This window comes from Danaus plexippus, chromosome Z, assembly GCF_018135715.1.
Source record: "Danaus plexippus chromosome Z, MEX_DaPlex, whole genome shotgun sequence".
Taxonomy (NCBI): Eukaryota; Metazoa; Arthropoda; class Insecta; order Lepidoptera; family Nymphalidae; genus Danaus; species Danaus plexippus.
The window spans coordinates 10,384,395-10,409,057 of NC_083559.1; the positions used below are offsets into that span (position 1 = coordinate 10,384,395).

At 33.3% G+C, this 24,663-nt stretch overlaps 2 protein-coding genes across 6 annotated transcripts; both read right to left on the reverse strand.

Moving 5' to 3' along the window:
- Positions 1 to 3,392: 3,392 nt before the first annotated feature.
- On the reverse strand, positions 3,393 to 17,561 carry LOC116777262 (DENN domain-containing protein 1A). 5 transcript variants are annotated; one of them, XM_061526159.1, is made up of 13 exons: positions 17,292 to 17,560; positions 16,674 to 16,829; positions 16,343 to 16,480; positions 15,106 to 15,289; positions 14,551 to 15,023; positions 14,080 to 14,188; positions 12,904 to 13,116; positions 12,272 to 12,304; positions 9,128 to 9,234; positions 7,816 to 8,032; positions 6,925 to 7,272; positions 5,035 to 5,136; positions 4,753 to 4,891 (listed from the first exon to the last, which is right to left on the reverse strand). In XM_061526159.1, the coding sequence occupies exons 1-12, from the start codon at positions 17,306 to 17,308 to the stop codon at positions 5,080 to 5,082; spliced, it is 2,052 nt and encodes a 683-aa protein (XP_061382143.1). In that variant the 5' UTR covers positions 17,309 to 17,560; the 3' UTR covers positions 4,753 to 4,891; positions 5,035 to 5,079. The 5 variants fall into 5 exon arrangements, 4 of the variants coding, with proteins under 4 accessions (XP_032526590.1, XP_061382142.1, XP_061382144.1 ...); XM_032670699.2 differs by lacking the exon at positions 5,035 to 5,136 and having other exon boundaries at positions 3,393 to 4,891; positions 17,292 to 17,559; XR_009753374.1 differs by lacking the exon at positions 5,035 to 5,136 and having other exon boundaries at positions 4,769 to 4,891; positions 6,480 to 7,272; positions 17,292 to 17,561.
- A 1,300-nt stretch (positions 17,562 to 18,861) lies between these two features.
- LOC116778128 (uncharacterized) lies at positions 18,862 to 24,639 on the reverse strand. Its single transcript, XM_032672021.2, has 8 exons — positions 22,573 to 24,639; positions 22,320 to 22,504; positions 22,037 to 22,126; positions 21,645 to 21,724; positions 21,362 to 21,467; positions 21,212 to 21,284; positions 20,870 to 21,065; positions 18,862 to 20,671 (listed from the first exon to the last, which is right to left on the reverse strand). The coding sequence occupies exons 1-8, from the start codon at positions 22,670 to 22,672 to the stop codon at positions 20,398 to 20,400; spliced, it is 1,104 nt and encodes a 367-aa protein (XP_032527912.2). The 5' UTR covers positions 22,673 to 24,639; the 3' UTR covers positions 18,862 to 20,397.
- Between the last annotated feature and the right edge of the window lie 24 nt (positions 24,640 to 24,663).

Consider the following 24,663-nt stretch of genomic DNA (forward strand, 5'->3'; position numbering starts at 1 on the left):
TAAGTCTACTATGTAAAACTGAAAGTTTAAATAACATTTGTAATTCCTAGAATTGTTCAACCGAAAAAAAAAGTAACTGTTCAGCTTTATAATAATAGTCTAGAATTTACTATCTCCATTTTGGCTGTGAATTTCTTGTAAATGAGGTAAAGACGCTGAAATAAATAAGGTCCTTTGAAACTAGTAATTAAGATAAATTTCATTTTTTTTTCATTTTTTTTATTACAGCACAAAGAGTATTCAATTTTAGTCTATCTCTATTCAAAGACTAACTTTTCTTTATGTATAAGAGAAGACGAGGAAATAGGAAAAAATATTATAGCTTTTTGTTTGTCAGACGCTAAACTGATATCGGACTCATAAATTGTACTGGATATTAGATAATCTATAAGCTGCTAAGGTGATTGTCACAAAGTTAATTAAAGCCATTAGGTAGGTACAGTGAAAATCACAAAAGTTTATCCATTTAAAAATGTTCATTTCCATGTATAAATAATATAACAAGTTTATTAAATAATTAAAAACTTAAACACTGAATAAACATAAAAGAAAGTATAAGAAAATTGAAAAATTATATCAAAATGTAAATTTTATATATTGTGGGAACTGCAGTATCGTAATAAAGTTTTACTTATTATCGTGTGACATAACACCGAATTGTTTAGTTCTCTTTTCCTTGATATCCATTGCCTTCAACAAAAATGTAGTCTATGAGACATTGCAAAGAGGCCATCCCTAGCGCCTCGGAACGTCTGAGATACCTGACGTACATTAAAAAACAACAACCGACTTTAATGAAAGCTAAAACATCACTATTTTAAAATAAGGAACTTATTTCGATACAAATTAACAAAGTCGTTTGACTACCAATTACCATCGAACGGGGTATAATAATTTACGAAAATTATTCTTATAGTTACACTTTGGAGTAGTTTTACTCATTTACTCACACGTAGTAACTGAAATGGTATTTATAGTTGAAAATAGTAATCAATTATAACGTTATAATAATTTATAAATAATAAGACGTATGAAAATGTTACTACTACTGTTAACATTCGAGATGTTCTGTGTTCCTTTCAAGGTTTCCGCTATCCTCACAGAAGCAATGAAACTTCATTCAACTTATTGAGGTATAAATACGAATTCATTTCACCTGTTTTATTTCATTATTCGTATCTATCTAGGAACATTTAATAAATTTCATCGACATTTAAATAACTGGGCGGCAAAGAAGTAAAGTCATGAAAAAATTGTAATCAGAACACTTATTATTTTCTTATAATTCTTTAAAATAAGCATATATATTCTTTAATCTTACTTCTGCTCATTAAATTCTTTACTAAAAAATGTATATACGTAATCTTATGGCAAACTTGGACCTATTATGCCCATGTTATTAGGCATTGTTGTTAAATAAAATTAACGTCTAAAGAAATCTTAGCAGTGTTACATTAAAAGGCTTATATTTTGAACTTACACAGTTGATAAACAAATTTTTATTTGCCAAACAATCATACTGGCGATAACTATTTTAAAACAGCATACGAAGTGCAACTGTATTTATAATCAGTATTCCCTGTGCTGTGGGTAATAATGATCAAGTTAACCGCTGTGGTGATTTTTATATTCCTTACTGGGAACGTTGTGAGTATTTTTTTTTTCAAATATTGGTTTATGTGGTTGGCTTTTATAATTTTATTAAAGCTGTTTCTCAGTCTATAATTGGATTACGCTTGTGTCGAATTCGGTTTTAACATATAGCTTAAAATATACTAGGAATATTCTTCTACTCCTGACTTATAAAATGGATACCAACTTATGTCTTATAATTCATAAATAATAATAGATAGTCGTGTAAGGTAAATAAATTAAAAATACAGACGTACATAACAAGTCGACTTTCGTTAAAAAAGGCAAAATATTCATGATCTAAAAGGCCTAGTTTGAATAAAATATACATAAAAATTCCGACTATTTATGAAGTATTACAATTTTATTTACATTCATAAAAATATAACTCTTGCATTCAAAATGAATTCTATGTAAAATATCATAAAGTATTATTTAGCTATCTGTCAAAGATACCAATAGCATGTAGGTACATTTTGCTAAATAAAAACTCTTCTACACAGATATCAAAAATAATCCTCCCGCACAAACTGCGATATCTGGAGAATATGTTGAACGCGGAAGTGGTTGCAAAGGCGGCCAAGATTCGCCAGAGGCTGGAGGCAAACCCTGGCACAGCAGACAGTGACAAGAGCTGGCCTCTCCTGCTAGCCCAGTACCACGACGAAGACAAGCAATCCTATGCCCACAACGGCTTTTACGTACGACGACCACCCAACCTATAAAATTTCTCACTAATAAATATGCGTTTTAAGTTAATTTGAAAAACAACAAACTATATATCACATGTAATTAATTTAAATATAGTAATTAAGAGAAATTATAATCGTAATTATCATTGCTAAAATGTAATATGGATGCAAATAACCTATATTAATAGCTAATTAGCTTTTTACCTTACTTGACTAAAAAAACAAGAAACACTAACAATACTCGCACTTTTGTTACTCAAAATGGGTGTAATTACTTATTGTGCGTAAAAGAATAATGAAAACAAACATTTTGAGCAATTGCTTAAAGATAAAACAAGAAAAGAAAAAAATATAAAAAGATAAAAGTATAATTGAAAACATTATTGAAAGTTTGGAAAATTTTAAATTAATTTAAATTAACCGATAAATTTCTTTTTTTCCTTATACGTAGCTTTGTTCTACCATACTCTGCAACTTTTCTTAACTTACGAATTGAAAATTCTCTCTAGAATTTTTTTTTTTATTTTTAACAATTTCTACAAAAATAGATAAAAAATCATTTGAGTACTGTTAGTCACGAAGTTTGCAAAATTTGTCAGGTGACGATTACTGTGTTATGGTCATGGAGATAACAGATTACAGAAATAAAATATAACCGAAAAGAAATCTCTCAATTCCGTACCGAACCGACACCTGATGACTAGTAAGTTTCGCAGAACCATTTTGTTTAATGAAAATCCGTCTCTAATATACTCAAAAACTATAAAAACTGCTAGGTAAACGTTTAGATCGCTAATGTTCTAAACTTTGCCAACTATGTCAGCACCTGACGCTATCCGTATATTTATAGACAACACACGTGGTCAGTACGTACTTTTTTTGACTCTATTTAGATTGTCCGACTTTAAGATGTGGATGTCTGTTTTAGTACGTCTAGTGTATACGAGCTGTGTAATGGATAATTTTTTTGTAAGTCGAAACATAGATTCCCAGTATGTGTAAAAACGTACGGACAATATAACTCCTTTTAATTATTCTCCAAGCCAGAGGGAACTCAAACACAATATAGAATGTTTGAAGTATATTTATTACAATATATTATATTAGACATCTTTTCAATCCATTTGCACAAAATTGTCAAATTTCGGTTGCCACCATTTTCTGCTCCGTATTTTGACAAGAGATCAATTCATTATTAATTTATATAACGATCTAGTTTCGCGTGTAGAAACCTACAGCTGTCAAAAAATTAGGAGAACAGGTTTTAGGGTAACTATTAATTTCATAACAATAAATCAAAATAAAACATTCGTATTGGCATCTAGGTTGGCTGGCTGACCACATTCGAGATACCTACTATAAAAATAGGCCGTAATGTAATATTTTCACTAAACAATTTTGATGAATCCGTAAGCTTTTTATCACGATACAGCACCTTACAAAAATATAATATATATTCTCACATTAATTTCCAGACAGACAAAGATATACAATATATTTATAAAATAAATAATTGTACTTAGAATTTATTACATTTAAAAAAATATCAAAAATTCATCTTACAAATCTGTCTCTGATCATGTCTTATGCTTGAATATTTTTCAAATGACAACTAAAATTCCAAAAAAAAAAAAGTCCATTAGAACAGAGAATCCAATTGTGATGAGAAATTAGTTGAATTTAATTAAAAACAAAACTAGTAATAAAAAAATATTATGCTAATTAATGAGGTATAACATAGTTAAATAAAAATGCTATTTTAATTACAAAAATCATAAAAACCAACCAATCAACGTACGTAAAAGGCATCACAGCCTCTCCCACACGAGGCACAAGCATAAAACATAACCCGCAATGCGATTCAATACGGTAACAAATTACATAAAAAATATTACTATAACAAATAGGAAGAACTAATAGCACATTGCGCTAAGTTAAAATACTTACTTTATATTACAAAAACAATATAATCTCTAGACCAGATGAACACATACCGCCGATAGTCCCAAAGCTTTCCTGCTAGGAGACTCACCTTCGCCAAGTATCCGACTGAACATACAACATACTTACATTAATATACATATATTTTTTTCCTTTGCGAAATATACAATTTGATATGTAACATTATGTACAATACAAAAAAAAAAGAATTAAAAAAAAAACTAAAGGAAACCTCGCAAAATAAATAACATAACTCGTTTCGCGTTTTACTATTTTACATATTTATGCGCCAACGACAGTCACAGCCCAATCAGCTTTCACAATAAATATACGAAATTAGCGACGTGTTTACATTCAGGAGACAAAAGGCTTGAGACGTTTGTGCTAAACCAGCGTATATTGAGCTCTCAGTTGAAGGTCGTCCATCCCTCGTGTGTGCTGGCTTGGGGAGCAGACAGCTCAGAGAGACCGAACTGACCGAAGTCCAATCCGTACTCATGCAGGAGCGCACTGTCCGCGGAACTTTTGATAGTCTGTTTGTCCTCTTTATCCCGATACTTGAGAGGATCGAAATGGTCGAGGCCGGTCGGTGAATCGTCTAGCTGTATGAGATCTGTGCCACATGACTGAAACAGAATTACCAGATTAGTCCGGTCGTGGGGTCCGTGGCAGTCTGGTGCTCCTAACTATGCAACTTTCTGTGGCACCGGGGTTATGGCGGCCGTCACTCGACACTAACTACTAATACATAATTTGTTTGGAAACTTACCATCGATCATAGAACAGGTGTAGATGTTTATTTTATTTTAATTTCTCAAAAATAACTACTGTCGCCGTTTCGTATTTCCCAAGTAAAATTTTTCAAGAGTGTCTGAAAAAAAACGGTCAAGTGCGAAATGGCATCGCACGATTAGTGTTCCGTACTCCTTATTAAACTTAATATTTTATATGTAAATCGTTTTAACGATGTGTCACCGGCTTATGAAGTTGATCTCATTATAACCTTGTGTTACATGATTATTTATTAAAAAATATGTAAGGCATGTTTATTATTATATCCACTAAATTCTTTCATTTACATGTTATTTACCATTAAAAAGTTTCAAAAGCAACTTACACTTTTTTGTAAGTACCAGTTAATTTGAACCAACAAGCGGTCTTTGCCCACGTTAATTCATATAAACGTCGTCAAATAAAAGCATTAATCATTTTGCATCGAACGTCAAAGTGAATTTCACCTCAGTATAACCCCACATTGTACTAACAATGATTGAAAATACATCACAATTAAGAAATGTAAAACATTTGGTAACACTAGCACAAAACACTCGTAAAAAAAAACACAGTGTTAAACTAAACTGGTGATGTAAGATTTGAAAACAGAACGGATAGGAACATCGCAGTTAAATATCAGCAACGGACCACGAATGACATGTTTACATAATATTGCATACAAGCATAAAGTGTGTACGGAACTCATCGTGTACCCTTGACCGCTTTTGAATATTATAATACTTTTAACGGTACCCAAGAAATGTTGCAGAATCAGGAACTTAGGTTAAGCTTTCAATTTCATTTAAAATTATCTGACAATGAGTATTAAAAAAATAATAATAACGGGGTTATGTAAATAAAAAAGAACAAAATGATCGTCACTTTTTAATATTGTATATATATATATATATTTATATATATAAATTATAAATGGTCACAGTAGACGTGTCCTTATAAATAAATAGTGAGGTTTACTGAGTGTAGCTCATGAGTGATAGACAAATGTGAGATTTAGTCGGACAGTGTTAAAGTATCATAACTAAACATTAGTGAGTACATGCAGAGTTAAACGTGCCTCTAAGTATACAAGGCAGTACTTGCTCCAGTACTGGGACATACCTACATACATACTTTTACAACGGAATCGCTTGTCTGACAGTCGATTCTTTAACACCAGACACGGCTGCCATTTCTTAACATACAAACGGAGCTAAGTTTTGTTATAATTAAAATGGAAACCGCGTCTTTCAGAGTCATGAAATTAAAATGAATTCGTTGTAGAATCGTCGCGAATGTATTTTTATCAGAATCCAAATAGTATTTTAGAAAATTTTACACAATAGGAAACAATTATGTTTGAATATCTATCTTGAACGATATTTATAGAGATCTAGATATTAGTGTTAGTTTTTCTTTCTCATGTTAACAATCACCATTTACCTAAGAACGTGATTCAGCTGGGTTGTTTTACATTCGCTGAGACTATTCCACATTAATTCGTTATGCATTAAGCTAGTGGGAAGACATGCTCTATAAACAAAAACATTGTACAAAACATTCCATACAAAAAACTAAAACATAAAAAGCGTCGTGAAGCGATTCCAAGTATCTTTCGTCCAATAATTACTTGTTATTGCATCATCCAACGTAAAAATGTTCTATAAATATATATTATAATCAATAAGTAAGCGGTATTGCATTACCGAATGTCTTTCTCCATTTACCTAGTGCCATATTCAAGTGTACTTCCAGTGTGATAATTCTTATACATTTGTATAGGATGGATGTCGTTTCTTGGGAACACTCCTGGTGGTCATTGGAAGGGGGGAGCGCTCGTGAACGCTATGTACATAATTGATAGTACAACAACGCAGATGAATATTACCTCTTGGGTCCGGCTCTTGGAGGGTCGAGGTCGGTGCTCGGTGCGAGAGGGCGCGGGCACGGGTGCGGGCACGGGCGGCGGAGCGGGTGCGGGGAGCGACCGCGCATGTGCTGATAGAGTCAGTTTGAGTTTTGCCTTATCATTATCCTCCGTGAATCGGATGGCGCTAGTGTGAAACTCTGTTGGGACCTCGTGCTTAGTTATATTCGTTGTAAAGTTGGATACGGGAATAGCGCGCGGCGGGGGTGCTGGCGCATCTGACAGATCTATGAGCTTCCTGGTGGATACGATGGGGTACCTGAGGGGAGGGTGGGGGCGTTGCGGTAACCGCGGTGGATTTAATGTCTTCTGCAAACAAATACAACATGATGGGCGTAATGCGCGGGTAGATCATACTTAAACCCTAAAGATTATAAATTGACGTTAAAAAAAAACATTAAATACATAAAATATTAGAACACACGGCTAGCTACATTGCTGGATTGACAATAAATATTAAATGTGTTTATTCATCTATTCTGGGTTTATCATGCGAAAACAATATCTAGCTACCTCCAACGATGCTATCCACTATTAATTCAAAGAATGAAATTAAACACGAATATAAAATGAAATTTAAATATACTAAGTGACAACTAATTAAAAACTATACATAAGTATTCATGACAAAAGTCTGAAATTAATATAAGCACAAAAAAACAAGCAGAGAATTTTTTTTAAATTCACACATTTATAAAGCTAAAACACCCGGCCAGAACAACAACTTACATGACATGTTTATCAAAGCAACACATACAATGAAAATTCTAATGTGGTTTAGTAAAGTCCGATGATAATGAAGTGTGGGTACGTGTAGTGAGAGTGGGAGTAGGAGATCTGGTGACGACTTACCGCCTTATCGGTGTCTTTTGGTGGAGAGCGTCGCTCAGGGAACAACAGCTCCATCTCCGTGAGCAGATCCAGAGGCAAGGGTACTGGAGGCGGCGGAGCACGTGGGACCACTGTGAGAGGTACCAGGGGGGAGGGGGCCGGCGAGGGGGGAGGTGACGGCGACCGTGACGTAGACGATGAGTCAGATGACACCGGCGTCCCAGAGCCGCAGGAATACCTTAAAAGATAAAAGTGACCAATGACATACCAATAATTCAATTGAGACACAAAAACCTCAAACTGATAATACCAATGGGATCTGATTCTTATTAGATCTTTACATAGGATAAAACTGGCCATTTTGACCTGATTTGATATTATGCTAAAAATTTTAAATTTTTATGTATTTCATGATTTATATTTGTGTATTTGTGTGTGTAGTTCAGTGTATTATGTACGAGCAACATATTGAAAAATTAATGAACATCACCGGAGAAACATCGTTGTATGGATAAAATATCATATAACGAGTGACACCGCTGACTCCGCGGAAAGAACTCCAAGCCGTGTGAACCAGAAGATTCCTGATACCACACAGCAATGGAATGGGATTGCTATTCTAACATCGGGGCAGTCATATATTTATAGGATATAAGTTTTAATATGTAATTCTTATTATAATATACATATAAGTAAGTTTCGTAGTTTTCCTGGAACATCTGGTTGCCAGCCTATATAAGTCACCGTATAATTAGTGATTCGTTTGTTTTTATTGGCACATTTTTGTAAACAAGAAGAGAATCTGATATATCGGATTATTTATAATTAGTGCCATTCTATGATCGGCGTTGCAGAAACAGTTCACTTGTGACAATGCCAGACTCCATACATGGAATTGAAGTGAACATACATGGTCCATAAATAAATTACTTGGAAATTTAACAAAATTTAGGACAAAATTTTCCTTTTTATCTAGGAAAGCAATTATCAGTTCATAATGGTACACCTCCGTCAGGTTAAAAATGTATTAAATAAAGAAAAATATTTTCACTAGTTTCATATATAATTTCTATATAAAGGCCAGGTAAGATCGTTTTGAATTTATAATTACGTTTTTTCCATATAAACGAAAACGTATACACGTCAGTAAGTATGAAACATTTTTAATGCATGATTTTATCGGACCCATCTTTTTTCCATATCAAATACATAGTTTTTGATATCTATAAAAAAATTTATGTACCTACAAAAAAGGAGCGGATTTCATATCGTTTCTATTCGAAAATCGTTTCACTTGTCACATAAAATACAGTCATTAGTTTTTATTAGTTACCTGCTGTCATCTGTGGTGTTTATGGACGAGGGACGTGATCCAGTCTTAGGCATTTTATTCTTCAGACCTTTTACAGCCGACTTCATGTTCTTACCGCCCTGTCGCACCTTCGAATCAAACAATCATTACTCGACATCACTCACAATATGTATGGAAATAAAAACATATAATAGTATATTCAAGTAAACTTTATTATTGTTAATAGTTAATTGTTTGAAACATTCCAAAATATGCTACTTTTACTATTTATATCACGATATAACGTTTATAATTTTTAATTTAACTCATACATATAATTGCTTCTCTGAAACTCAATATAATTTTAAGGTTTAACACGGTTGGTTTAAAAAAAAATGATTAAGAACTAATTGTTATCTAACAAAAATCGCCAAAGAGGAAGAGATGTTCCTATTTATATATTTTGAGAGTTTAGTGTTCTTTATAAAAGATATGTTTTATTAAAAAAAATCGATACTTTCTTATGTTATAAAGTAATCTTCACAATTCTCTTACCAAGTAACAAGAGCACACCCTGTAAACCAGTACAAAGAAAGCCAAAGTAGACAACAACGCGAACAGATGTTAAGAAAGCTCGTGATTTAAAGCGGTTAGTTTCATTGTTATTTAAAATTTCAATAAACGTCCATAAGAAGCAAACGAAACGCGATTTCTATCAGTATTATACATTAAAACGAATTTTGCAATTTAAATGCCTCAATTTTATTTATTGTTATTGTTATCTGTGTTAGTGATTATTGCATATTTGATTGTTATATCAGAAGCTTTCGTAATTAAAACTTAGCAGTGAGGATATATATTCGTGCCTGCCATTTGATGCATCGTCTATCGCATGTCGCGATGTAATTAACGAACGAAATAACTGAAGTGACGTTTAGAATGGCAGAGATCATCAATTCAAATATTCCAATCATTATTTACGATCAAGACGCTTTCAACAGCAACGAGCATCGAAAAAAATAATGTGACAAGTTACTCTGAATACAAAAGTAAAATTTTCCTTATATCTCATATCACAATCATTAAATTTGACAGCCGTATAATGTCTGACATCCATTACAGGCTGTCTAGAAACTTGTTATTTTATTTCTACCAGTTCCTACTATCGTACAGAGATATTTTTTGACAAACCTAATGGATTCAAATGAAATTTATGACCATAATAAAGCGATTTTTAAGATATTGTAATAACGAACACATAATATGCAAAGAAGAAAAAAACACTGGCTTAACAATCTAACAACGAAAGGTTTTTGATTAGAAAAGACGACAGTCCTGGAATCCTGATTTCATTAAAAAAAATCAATAATAAAATAAAATCAGTCTAGATAACAGTGGCGTGCACACCATACATGCAAATAATCACTGCATAGCCTACCCATATAACAACTAAACCTATATTGTTTAATTCTTACTTACATACTTTTAATCATACATTACGAAATACAAATGCTTACAGACATTTTAAATGACATTTGATTCACGATTTGTTAAAAGTGCCATCTATCAATGTAAAAACGAAACATTGTCGATCGGCCGCTGCTAACTGCTAGCTCTGCTATGCAGCCAGAGCCGCGATATGCACAAAACAACTCGATGCTTATTTTCCATACAAAAACTCTCAAGGACGTTCTCAAATCTCGTGTTGTATGCAGAAATGTTTGCAAGTTTGTGTGCGAAAATTTATGTATGGGTTGTATTCGAGAAGCACTGCATACTTTTTTCGATTAAAATTTCGTAGAAAGTCCGTTAATTGTCAATGAAATGGGACTCTCTGATTGGTCGGTAAACTGTTCATATATTTTTTTCGCCATTTTATTATTATTGAATATTGTCATTTGTCTTTCTAAACGCAAGTGAATAAGTTATAATTAGCTAATTAGTACATGATGAATAAATTTATTAACGAATTATGGAAAGATATAGCTGTGAGTTATGTGCTGGTGATGTGTGTTTATCGAAATTAATGACGATTAGATTTTCAATATTGTCGTTTGATAATAAAATTAAAATAATTACAAAGGGAATGTGTACTTTTTAATAAAAGTATTATGCTAGTTTTAATTAGCTATAAGGTTGTGGACACCCAAATAAGTTATTTGCCTTTTGTTTTTAAAAAATAATAATAATAAGAATGTTTAGATCTCCACTGGATATTCCGATTTAAATAACTCTTATAAAGCGGTGATGAACAGATCGTAATCGTTTTAAGGTACTTTCGTGGCTCAGAGGTGATTGAGAGATTCATTACATTCATTTATACTTTATGCGCAAATATTATCAATATTTAAATGAAACTAATATTTTTAGATTACATACTCCCGACAGTTCGATTACTTAGCAGTATCCGTGATGACTGCAGACATCTCGTCTGCATAATAAATATAAATTACGCGTACCTAGTAATCCAAAAATATTAGTTTCATTTAAATGAATTCTTGCGAAAGTCCTGATTATTATCAATGTTTTAGAAGAGGAAATGATAGAAATTGTTTTTTTTTTTTCAAACATATTCTGCTTACCCTACCCCAAATCTCTGTGCACGCCACTGCTAGATAATAATTAAAAAGTGCTCAGATCTTTGACGGTCGGCGCTTCATAAGATATTACAAGAAAATGTCTCTTGTTGAGATAACATCTGGTGCAAAGGAATTTTGATATCTTTCATATTCACTACTTAGTGGATTTTGTGTACTACATATGCTATACTACAGACGTTGTCCTACTATTGATATAGAAAAATTTAAAAAAGAATTGCTTTACCCCAAAAAAATGGTACGTACTTATTTTATATAAATACCTTACATAACATAATTATGAACAAAAAAAAACAAATATAACAATAAATACGAATAAAAGACATAAATAAAGACAAAAATAAATCACTCTTATTATTATATTACGACCAAATATAAAACTATGAACTAAGCTATGTGCCGTCGACATGACTATACAAAACTAACATTTTATAAGGATATATCGATAAATACATAAACGGACATATATAGGTGTATATAAATGTATATATATATATGTATATAATGTTACATGAACAATGATCAACAAAGCGTCTACTGCCACAAGTAGTGAACAGGTAAGAGTGCGTACACTAACTGTCTGACTCACCGTCTTGACGGCCGACTGTACCGCGGGATTCGCCTGTAAATATTAACAGGTTAAAGCAATCTGTCCTGCGGCAAGCGAGCCCTCAGTGAACTGACTACATGACCTTAACGACGCCCCGCAAGCGAAGCGAGGCACTAGCGTTATATTAATACTATATGCGAGAAGCCATGGGATGACAGCTGACCGAATCATTAGTTAGCATAAGTTACTTAGTCTCGCGAAGGTCATTGGAACGCGATACAAACAGGTCGGGTTTTAATTACAAATTATTCAATTAGTGTCATCAAAAGCGACCGTAGTCAAAGTGAAATGAGTTTTACCTAGACGATCCTGGGACTCAAATTGTATTGTCCACTACCAGCAGCTTATGTGGTCAGTGGAAATGAAATGTGAAGTAGCAGTCTCTAAGTGTTTGCTTTCAGATATCAAATTTGTTGTACATTTGTACAATATATAAAACGCACAATGACCTTCAACAAATTATACAAACGGCGTCTCATATGACACATCTCAATGGAGGCTCACAACTGGTATGCAGCGACCCATCTAATGTAAGATCATTTCGCAGTACGAGGTCTGTTAACATATCTGTATGTACATAGTAAGTGCTCGTTCCCTCTATCCCCTCATACCTTATCTTTGACTGTTTTGAAGAACGCACCCCCCTCCCTCTTCACCCCGCGCGCCCACTCGCGGTACTGTTGTTTGAGTGTGTTCACCCCCCCTCCGCCACCCGCCCCTGCCCCCGCCAGACCCGCCCGCTCCGCCTGTCGCGTACACTCTAGCTCGAATTCGTCGGAGAAACCACGGCCGGAGTTCAACAACTCCAGCCGTTCATCTATGAACTGAAAGTAGGGAAATTTACCTAATTTATTTTTCTATTCAAAAGAAACCTTACTGAGAAAGCTGAACATTTAAACATATCTGTATATAGATACATAAGGTACATATACTACGTATATATAACTCTACATATATCTAGTACGTATATTAAATATATCGCTTCAGTGTTTAAGTTGTAGAGTACCAATTTAAACCCAGATTTCCTTTCAAACCTCCACAGGATTACCCAAACATAATATATATATATATATATATGTGTGTGTGTGTGTGTGTAAATGTTATTCCACTCAAATTCCAGTTCCGTAAAAAAATAAGTAATAACAGTAAGCCTGTTGCGTGATTTAAGAAACAAACTCAATATAAACTTTCACTTGTATTTCAATGGGATGAATTTCTGTACGGAATTAGTAAAGCTTAACAAGTTACAATAAGCCCTAAAACATTGCTTTATTAAAGTAAAATAAGTATTAATAATAAATAGGATTATGTCGTAAGGAGATATAACATTTTTTACGAAGTATGCCATTGTTTCTTTCTGAGGAATAGCCGATTTCTCTTCATGATATCATTAGTTTTGTTTCCATAGAAACGTTATCACAAAAAAATATTATTAATAAAAAAAGTATAACATACAAATTTATTTGCATGAAATGTTTAAACATGTGTTTCAATTTGAAATAATTTATATATATTTTTAATGATAAATTATATCTGCGAAAATAATAACAAAGTTAGTGTCAGACTGGGACTAAATAAATTGTCCTTTACTAGATAGAGAATACTATTTAAATATATACATTTAATAAGACAAAGTTCCATAGTCATGTGATCACATTGTAAACGTATAATTTGCATATTGAAGCATTTTAATTTGGCAAATTATATTCACTACACACGATCCCAAGACTCTCCAATTAATATAATTGGAATGAGTGCATTGATATTTTTTTGACCTGTCTTCTTACCTGTTGAAATATTTGCGACTGAAGTATTTTGCGGAGGAAAGGTTGCATATTCTTCCTAGTTTTCACAAACGCCTCTGGATTAAATGTGATAAGTTGACCTTTTTCGATTCTGGAATGTAAAACATAGAAAAGGTTAGTTTATAATTTGTTCCGGTGCAAATATTAAATATATATTTGGTTTAAAATTATACATTGTCATCGTTTCTTTGATAAAGATTCTATACTGGATTTTGAATAATTAATACCATGTTAATATAGATAAAAGCTTATTATATAAATCCGAGAAAAATTTACATGGAATAACGGAAAAGGCAGTATGAAGATCCATAGTCGCCTATGACTAAACGCCTTAATATAGAAAAAAAGACATATATATAAAGTGGATGAATGATTTTTAATTTTTATACAAGACCGAATAGTTAAAGGGCATTGGGAGATAAGGGATTGCTCATCACGAGCGTTGCCTAATACCTGATAGCATCCCGGTACCCTCCGATGAGTGCGACCAGCGCACGCAGGAAGGCACGAGATACCGCGTCACCGAGCGCCTGGCGGTCCGCGAGCGATCGTCTAAGGGCACCCACAACCTCCGCAGGAAGACTTTCCAAATCACGGAATGGACTCTTCAGCTCGTTGGAGTCAGCGTCTAGCACCACCACGTCCCCCACCTCCGACATCCGGACCGTCTCCATCACGCTCCGAGGAACACCGATCAAGAACGGCATCGGTGCTAACAAGTAGTCCACCAAGTGGGGCGGCAGGATCGGAATGAAAATATGCTGCCACGACATCGGGAACAACGTGTCGTTAGCGGCTTGAACGCACGCCGCGAGCCTCGCCGGCTTAGATGCGACCACCGCCACTCGCCGCTCGTGCAACAACGCTGCCCACAGCGCCGCCATACGCCCGGCCTCTAGCGCACTGAAGTACTCCGTCAGATTGCACTGCAACGGAAGCATATTGGTATAATAGATTTGATAGAAATAATTTTTGATAGAAATAATTGCTTTGGTCATAGATGCTCACGTTGTCAGGGATGCTGGGCAATCCGCTTCCAGGACAGCGGCAAGTGAAGGCTCCACGTCCGGCGTCGTATGTTACCCGCAGCGTGTGGCCCGGAGCCGGCGGACGGATGCGACACGCCGCTAGGAACGCGGTCAGCTCGCCACGCTCCGGTCCATTCTCCAAGGTCGCGATGCAGTTCAACAACCTACGGCCGTTCAGAAATCACAAACTGAAGACATTCAAATATCCAAACCATAAGATTATAATAAAGTTTTGTACAATGCATATACAGAACAAAAAATCTTGAATCAGCAATATTCGCTTTTAAGCAATATGAAAATGACGGAACATAGAAATTAGTGTTGCAATCAAATCTATAACCTAATTTTTAAGTACTTTAAAAAACATTGCAAAGCGCACCTAAATGTTTTTATAGTAAAATAGATGATATCACAAAAATTAAATATAGTATCAATTAAATAAAGTAGATTACAAATACGAAAATCGCTAAAAGTTAAATCATCACAAGCTTCAACAGTTACATTGTACCAAGGTCGAATAAACTAGAAGCAAATGGTCTCCATTAAACATTGTGCATAGCATCAATTGCTGTAGTTAAGGACGAGGGGAATAAATCTTTGTGGAATACAATACAGGAAGTGCTTATTGATGTATCTAATACATTAGATTTTATTCGCAATGCTATAAGGAATAAACTATTTTATTATATAATTATTTTGTGTCTAAACTCTACCTTGCATCCTATTTAGTTCATTCAGATCAATTCAGATAATGGTATTCTACGAGAGTATTCTTAGCATATAGCACACAAATATATGATACTAAAAATTCCCAGTCATTTTATACATATTTATACTCTAACTTACTTATAATAAAAAATTTATAATAAAAAAATTTAATTTTCTCTTTTATAACCTAAATAAATAATTCGAGCATAAAATATAACTTTTGTTGTAGATCTAACCACTTTAAATAAAATTCTTGGATATATTTCAATGATCGCATCCATCAAGCAGACATTGAAACAGATAAATAATTTAAATTATCTATCAAAATAATGCCTTTTATATAAATCATACCCAATTTGTGAAGAAAAATTAAGAAGTACACAATCTCACTTTACAGTGCTACTTAATGGTATACCAAAAAAAAATGCACTAAGAAAGACACTTAAAAGATAAAAAGTAATACTTTATATTATCTTTTGAAATTTCTTATAATGAAAATGACAACATACTTGTAAAATATATCGTGCCATGGCAGATGTGACAGCAAAACCAGGGCTGTGTTGGTTTTTGGATCGTAACGGCAGAAACAGAATGTATATTTGGAATCCACCGAAGTCAGCACAAATGAATAATGTTGGATGAATGTACTGAAACAAAAATATTACATTTTTAAATGAACTACATTATTTTCAATCAACATTTTATACAATCAATAAATTCCACTCAGAAAACAATTAGTCACTATGTAATATAGACATTAGTTGAATTATACTGAAAAATTAAACATTTTGATGTCCTAATTTCCTGTGTAACTAATTATTACATCAAATGATAACTTACTTTTCCAGTTTACAAGGAAATGTAAACTTAGGTACATTTTTTAACTCTTCCTCATTTTTGTATGACTCTGGATATTTTCTAATAATGTAAGGCTCTCTCACTTGGTCACCAGGAGAAACTTCACAGAATAATTCAAAAAGGAAGCGCACAGTATCTCTAAAAAATTATGAGATTAAAATATTTTTGATGCTGTAAAAATTCAGATTACTGAAGCCACACCAAGTCCTATACCTTTAGTTGTAATGAAAGACTCAAGTTTTATAATGATATAATAATAGCACACTTATTACTTACACTCTTGAAATTGAATACATTACACTCATGTTAAAATCAACACACAAACCAAGAAGCACATCTACAGGAGACTTGAAAGTTACATAGTCAATAAAAGGGGAGTAATCAAATAAACACTCCAGGCTATTGCCTGTAATGTGCCGACGGTTTTGATCGCACAGGAAACTAGCGTCAGTACAATAGGGTCGAACTAAGAAAAGGATTAAAGTTAAACATCACAATCTGACATAGGTTAGGTGATTTGGCAGTATCCTCGAGTACTTTTAAAAAGAAAGCTTCAAAATTTACAGTTTTTCCAAAGTTTTTGTGAAGTATTATTTTTACCTTAATCTGGAACCCATATCTAGACTTGGACCTTCTAAATTTTGATTACATTTTATTGTGATTTTTCTTTAACAATTATTCTAAAATAATTCATTTTATGAAACATCGCAGGCCATAGATCACTGTCGTAACATAAGGAACATATTTTTATAAATTTAATTTATATATCATTTCAAACTAATGAAATAACTAGTGTTATTGATACAATCTTTTTAGACTTAAAGTAATATGTTTCACTTTGCGCAGAAGTCAGAAGTCGAAACGTTCATGAAACAATCATATTACCACAGACTAAAAAATTTGTTAAAAAAATATGATAAGAATTAACAGGCTTGTAATGAAATTAAATTGTGTAACAAAATAGTATTCTTTAATTAAAAATTTACATAAAAAACTGTATGAACAAAATTAAAATAACTTTAGGGTTTTTTTTAATATAAAACTTAATTTATGAAGTTACCTAAAATGTGACGTTTCATGTATATAATGTCAAGACTTGAGGCGTATCTATATAGCTAATAGAAACAAAATATATTCTGTTAACGACATCGCTTTTTACATTTTTTAAAGCTGTTAGAAAATATCTTTCCAGAGGTTTGATTTAAAAAAAATTCACAATTTATTTACGTATAACACGTTAATATTACGACTATAAATTAAAATATTTAATGAATGAATTAAATAAAACATGAATAAATGAAATTTTTAATTTTTGGTTACCGTTCTTGTTTTACTACAATAACATTAAAATGTAAAATACCATGGCAGACATTACATAGCCACATAGTCTTCGAAGGTTTCTATTTTTCAACCAACTTTCTGCAACCAAAAACAAGTTCAATGTCCAAACCTCAGAAATGGAAGAAAGAATTCATCAACGATGACTTACAGCCATATTTAGGAGTTGTATAGTCATGGTCCATACTTTATGCTAGAACTTTAAAGATAGGTTTACAAACGGGTGTCAAGCCTTGTACATGACAGACGTGCAAAAACCTTAAGCGGTAAATTTACGGCCAGATTCATAAAAAAAATACCGTTCAGTTTATTTTAACTACAAAATATTCACAAACCAACAGTACTTGTGTTGACAACGGTACAACCTATCTGGTAATGGATTGTAACGCTTCTTGTTTTCGCACTCATTAAGATTATACTTGTTTCTTATTTTCACCATGTTTAAAGATTTTAAAATTTTTTATGTGTTAAGAAGGTGAAGAAGACATTACGATGTTTAATACTACATGATTATCTTTTTTTACGGGGAAACTCCGGGGAGTCGTCAAGGAGGCGGGAAGTGGTGTGTGAGAATCGAACCCACTAAAACCTTCCCTCGTACCTCAACTGCTTAGTGTCGGAGCTATGGGATCCTACAAGTTTGAGCTACCTCTACCTTTGAGCGGGCTCTAAGCTCAGCCTCCCGGTGATGTTAGAAGGACAAATTGGAGAAAAGCCAGCATGCATTGTCGTAATCGAAACGGCAAAGAACGACGACAGCTTGTCGAAACAGCGTTAAGCTCCTACTAGGTATAATGAATCTGCTTCCTTCTGTGAGAAAGTCATGTCACTGAAGGAGGCTGACGAAAGAGAACGGGAAAAGGCACCTTCCTCTGACCCGATAAGACGACGTCGTGCGGGACGAAGGAGGACAGCGCATGAGCGCCGTCTCCCGCCTTGACGGGCTTCCGGGTGGTGGACGTGGGGACGTCTGCCACCTTACGGTCTGAGGCCTCGATTATGCACAGTGTGCCACTGTCTAAAATGAAGAGCCCAACTGTAGTGGAAAATACCCCCTTTTGTGGGGCAGCCGATGCTAGACTACAGCAGAATCGCCTTGCGGGCCCTGTGGCTTAGCAGGAGAACGGCGCATGGGACAACCCGTGGGGTTTTAGTCGGTAGTGCGTCCTTATCAGGACGAGAGTCCGACATAACTCCTCTTTCTTCCTCCCCAAGCAAGAGAGTATGCATTAAGCATTTCCCCACGAGAAAAAAAAAGGTATAATGAATCTGTGTAGCGTTAGCCTTTCTTGTTTAAAAGTTCTTATATAGATAAGACTACTTAAGATAGGAAGAAGGATTTATCGCGAGGTACTAAAAACTACGCAATACGATAGTTTAGTTTTTTTTAAATATAATCCAAACTTTCATGCCATGTGTATACAATGTGTATTTCATTCAAGAACATTTTTAGTTATAGTAAAAAAATACACCGCCCGCATTTGTAGTGACGTTTAATATGACAAAGTTTTCCTTTAAACATTTCCATAATATGCAGCTGATCAGATACGTGTAATTGCATATTTTTCTTGCAAAATGTTTGTTCTTCTCTGGTAATTGGACTTATTTATTGGTAAATAAAGTAACCATTTCTTAGAAAAGGCCTTAAATGATTTATCTTATGTAAAACCTTTTTATTTGCTTTAAAACCAATTCATGTGGAATAAATGTGTATGGAATTTTATTTGTTTTATTTGTATGGAACTTGTGTGGAATTTTATGAAATAAACAAAAAAAAAGGTATAAAAATATACATGTTTCTTCATATTAAATGTTAAACATTTCTTGTATATTGAAATATTTCTAATACTATTGTCGATGTAAAGATGTGTGTTTTGGATTCTTTTTTAAATTCACAATGTTTTTTTAATTGTTTCTAAAGGTTTTACCTTATAAAAGCAGTATATTTATTTCTGAAACTGGGTAATTACGTTGTATCTTTGTAATCCCCATCTTTTATACATAAATAAAAATCTTACTATCTAATAATAAATCACATGTTCTTGAGATAAATCATAATTTTATAGGAAATTAAACTTAGTTTTAGAAATTATCAGATAATTTTCTATAAGTCATCTTAAATTATTATACGGCATTCTAAAAATTCTTGTTTTTTTTTTTAATAAATAATAAAAGTTTTACAACGGTTTCGTTAATTTCTTGATTTTTTTTTTTTGTTAAATTCCTATATTAAATAAACATAATACTACATAATTACCGCGTAAACTGATGTGAAACATTTATATAACTAAATTGAAAATATATAATATGGTTTTAACGTAAATTTCGAGCTTATAACAGTACCCAGAATAATGCAGATTTAAGAATCTTAAACGTTGTGTGTTCCTGACCGCGTGCAGTGTGTTTCAACTTGAACCAGACGAAGGGATGATATTAGCCTCGCGAAGGGCTCTTGGGCATCAATAAGTGCTAAAGAAAGAGGTCGTAAAGCTTCTCGTATCGCGCCAGCAGTTTGTGCCACGCACACCAGAGGCGGGCGGAGTACAGCGTTGAAGGCAAGCGCCAGTAATGGCTTCACCAGCACGTCAACTGACGTCTGTACTACTCCCGTCAGCGCCTCGCGTAAACTGAGCAGCAAGCATCTACAATAAAATACAAACATAATGAAATTCACAAATTTATCTATCAAGTTACATAGAAACTACAGCTTTTAAAAATTACAGACTGGAAATCTAATGCCCTTTAAAACACAAACTAAAATAATAAAACTTCTTAAGGAAACTATCCCAAAAAGACCTGTAAAATCCCGATGAGTAGGGAATAGATAGGGATGTAAATACCTTTGCAGCTGAAGGGTGACGTGAAGGACACCACTAAATGCTAGTCGTGGCACAGCAAGTAGCTCATTAAGCAAGATGGCGGCGGGACGTGCGGCTTTCCGAGCTCCACGTTCCAAACGAGATATGTGTCCCGTTCCGCGAGACACGAGCGCCCCACAACCGCTCTCAAACGCATATACCTCAACGCAATCCGGGCCTTACGAACAAAAAATACTGTTCATACATAGGCTAGTCATATTGACGTAGTAGACCATTAAGATATAACGTGGACTTATAGAAAGTTTCTTAATGATACATTTTTTAAAATAAATCCACAAAAGTACGAAAGGAAATTTTACTCACCCTCGTCGTAATCATCAACTTGATGATTGCAGGTCCGATGCATTTTTTGCCAGAAGTAAAGCTTCTTTATATTCTGCACGTTTATCAAAAAGGTTGTAAAACTTTTTTTAAAATTGAAGTTAAACGACATGAAAGACTGAGTGAATCAACCTCATCAGGACTCTCGCGGAGTTCCTGCACGTCGGTTCTTTCTTTCCTCATCGCAGTCTCATTGGTCTGGCCACCAGAGTCACCTAAGCCACGCGCTCCATTCCAGCTTTTAGTTACATTGATAACAAATAAAATATGGTTCATAGGTTAGTTTAAGTAAGTTAATTAAAAAAAAAGAATTAAACAAACTACAAAGGGTCATAAAAAAGTTAATATAAGTGATAATATAATAGTGTGGTAATTATATAACGTTAGAAAATATAGCACATAATTTTTAACCTACGAGTGTTGATGAAGGGCTGCGAAAGCCGGACAGGCAAGCAGAACCGTTGCGGGTAAAGTCTTATTTTCTAAAGTAGGAATCTATTAAGACAGAAAACAATTTTTTTATAATAGTTATCATCAAAATAATGTATTTTTTTTTTCTTTTCCACTCGCATAAGATTTCTTTATCAATGAAAATGTTACATTTTATTTCACGTTGTGTCCGTATTTCAAACTATTTATTAAAAAGTGAGAAGAGCACGCACCTATCTGATATTGTATATATTAGACATAGGGGCTAAATTTTTACCACACTTTCTAAGTTGTTATATAGGACTAGCTCCACTTAAGGTTGCAAGAGCCTGAGTTGAGGATAATAATTATTAAAATAAAAGAAGCACATTTTCTTACAGGTAAAGCAGATCGTACTGGCTCTGTATGCAAGGGACTGGAAGCTACCGGATGACGAGATCCGACGCGTCGTTGTTTCTGCACTACCACCTAACAAAAAAATTTATAATCGTATATATTTTTGTAATACACTACACAAACACTGGAACATAATGACTGATTTCTCGCATTCCATGCGGCTAGTGTACAGATTATTTATTAAGGAAAATTTTACATAGATAATTTATTGTTATTGTAAATTATTAGATAGTTTGCGCGTCATAATAATTGTTTGAAATAATACCTGTACGTAAGAGGCTGACTGGTCAGTGGAAGACGATGTGAGAGGAGGAGGAGCTCGTGGTGCGTCGCCAGCAGCCATTGTCCCTCCTCCCCTGGCGACTTCGGGGACAGCAGCTCGGCCCCAATGCTCCCCAGCCCAATCACCGCTGTCAGTTGCTCCGCGGTCTGAACTTATCACTTCCGCGTCTACAACATAATTTTTACTAAAATATATTAGCCGTTTAAATAAAAAATGTAAGGAGACGTTATTATACCCAATCGAATATTTGCAATTTCTGTTTCCCTAGCTTCCACTCCTTTATTCACAGTTGAGTTAGTCATAGTGGAAACAAATTTTCTAGGAGAAAGCGGCATTTTGTTATATCTTTGTTTAGTTCTTGTATATAAATAAAACGTTATAACGGCTAGTAAATGTCTTGAAATGTCAAGTGAGTTATTTTTTTTTTTATATTTCTAATTATGCGGACAGGTTGTGCGAATATAAGTTTTTTTTTAAAGTTAAATATTAAATTCAAAAACTGTTTATGCTTTTATTTTTAATAAAATTACTGACACAACTTCTGTAACTTGTTTAATAGAAATAAATTTGCGTTAGTATAGCGTGCCTATTGTGATAAATCTATAATTGGTTTTGTGATTAGTATTTATTATATCGTAAATGAACACCGAGAACTTTGATGAGGTTGGCTAGCAAGTTTATATGTCAGCTTCTCTGCAGCCGATCCTTCTTTTTTCTCATGGCTCAATCTGTGGACTATTTTGAAAGTTCGATAATTAAGTGGGCAGGTATTTGGAAAATGATATACGAATGTAAGCAATTTTTTGCCTCAAGTAACATCTAATTAGCCGGAAAAGCTGGTGATTGGCTGGAATATTTCGCTAATAAAAGAAAGAATATGAGACGCTATTTTCAAATCTGACTGTAGGTCTAAACAAATAAAGTCTATTTGGAGGTACTGATGATCATAAATTTAAACGTCTATCGTAAAACTAGTAAGAAATTTTTAGTTTCTTGGAATTTATTTGTCATCCTTTAAATTAAGCAATCTCATTTTATATATATTATATAGAGATCTTATACCCATACTTCCATATGAGTAATGCTAATCTAGAGTAAGCTGAAATTAGAAAGATATACTGCAAATAGTTTATTAGTATATTCTATAGATTTTATAAGCAAAATATATATGGAAGGTATCCACATTATACATTTTATTCTGGTATATATATATACCTTTTTTTATTAAATGAGTTATTTTTCTGGTGTGACCTTTATATTAATTTAATATAAAACAATCTATAAACATGTCTCAAGTTTATTTTATCTGCGTTGCAAATTAATAAGATAGTTATAACTTATATTAAAGTTATATTTCATGAAATTATTGAAGGTGCACCGCCACGTCCCTCGCCATTATGTGTAGTGTTGCTTATCAATTATTTGACAATAATTTTAAATAAATATAATTATTAATACCAAGAACTGTTATCAAAGTGTACATTTCATTTCATCTCTAGTTATAATCAATGTGCTATAATTGTGAGCGTGGCTTCAGACGAATATGTTAAGATGTTAAGGGAAAATCATTTTAGGGTTTAATCTCCTGCTTGTCTTCCCCATTCTCAAAATTATATAATATATTTATGTGAAAATAATTCGTATTATTATAATTATTATCTTCTATTTAAAAAAGATATTATTTTATGTTAACACATTACAAAGTACCGTATATATAAACAAATTATTATTTAATGACGCTAATAAAATAGAACAATTATGTTTATATTAAAATTGTAGTCAATTTCATCAACATTATTTTTTCTTTATTAAAAGTTTTATTTGTTGCTATTTTTAATACATTCTAAATATCTATTTTCTTTTCTGAATAAACCACTAGGAGATTGAATCGTCGTTTTAACTCCGATTGGATCTTTAGTTATATTTTTTAAGTGGATAATTTCGCTGAAGGCCTTATAAAAAGCCTCTATGTTATATTTACAATACGAAGTTTACACATAATTTTTAGTTCAGGAATAAAATATAATATATAGATCTCGTTATATAGGCATATAAAAAATATTTTGAAACACCCACCAGGTATTCATCAGTTGATTCATATTTTTATCATAACTGTTGATCACAACTAAATAAAAATTAACATAAAATTGCTTCGTTAAAGTTGAGTTACTTACCATAAATAATTCCTCAGTGGGAAATCAGTCGAGTTTTATATTCAACTCTACGATTTTAAGAGCATTTCATTTGGAAGTGCTAATACATGAAAAAACGACCTTCATTACGAATTAATTTTTACCTCGCAATATTAACACGATTGCACTGCGCT

Excerpts from the sequence above, each read along its gene's own strand:
- LOC116778128 (XM_032672021.2), bottom strand. The coding sequence starts at position 22,672 with ATGCCGCTTTCTCCTAGAAAATTTGTTTCCACTATGACTAACTCAACT. Across the intron at positions 21,285-21,361 it reads TCCGCGAGAGTCCTGATGAG|AATATAAAGAAGCTTTACTT; the intron begins GTTGATTCACTC and ends ATAAACGTGCAG. Across the intron at positions 21,066-21,211 it reads AGTTGATGATTACGACGAGG|GCCCGGATTGCGTTGAGGTA; the intron begins GTGAGTAAAATT and ends TTTGTTCGTAAG.
- LOC116777262 (XM_032670699.2), bottom strand. Across the intron at positions 16,481-16,673 it reads TTTCCTTGTAAACTGGAAAA|TACATTCATCCAACATTATT; the intron begins GTAAGTTATCAT and ends TTTTTGTTTCAG. Across the intron at positions 15,024-15,105 it reads TGCCCAGCATCCCTGACAAC|TGCAATCTGACGGAGTACTT; the intron begins GTGAGCATCTAT and ends CTTCCGTTGCAG.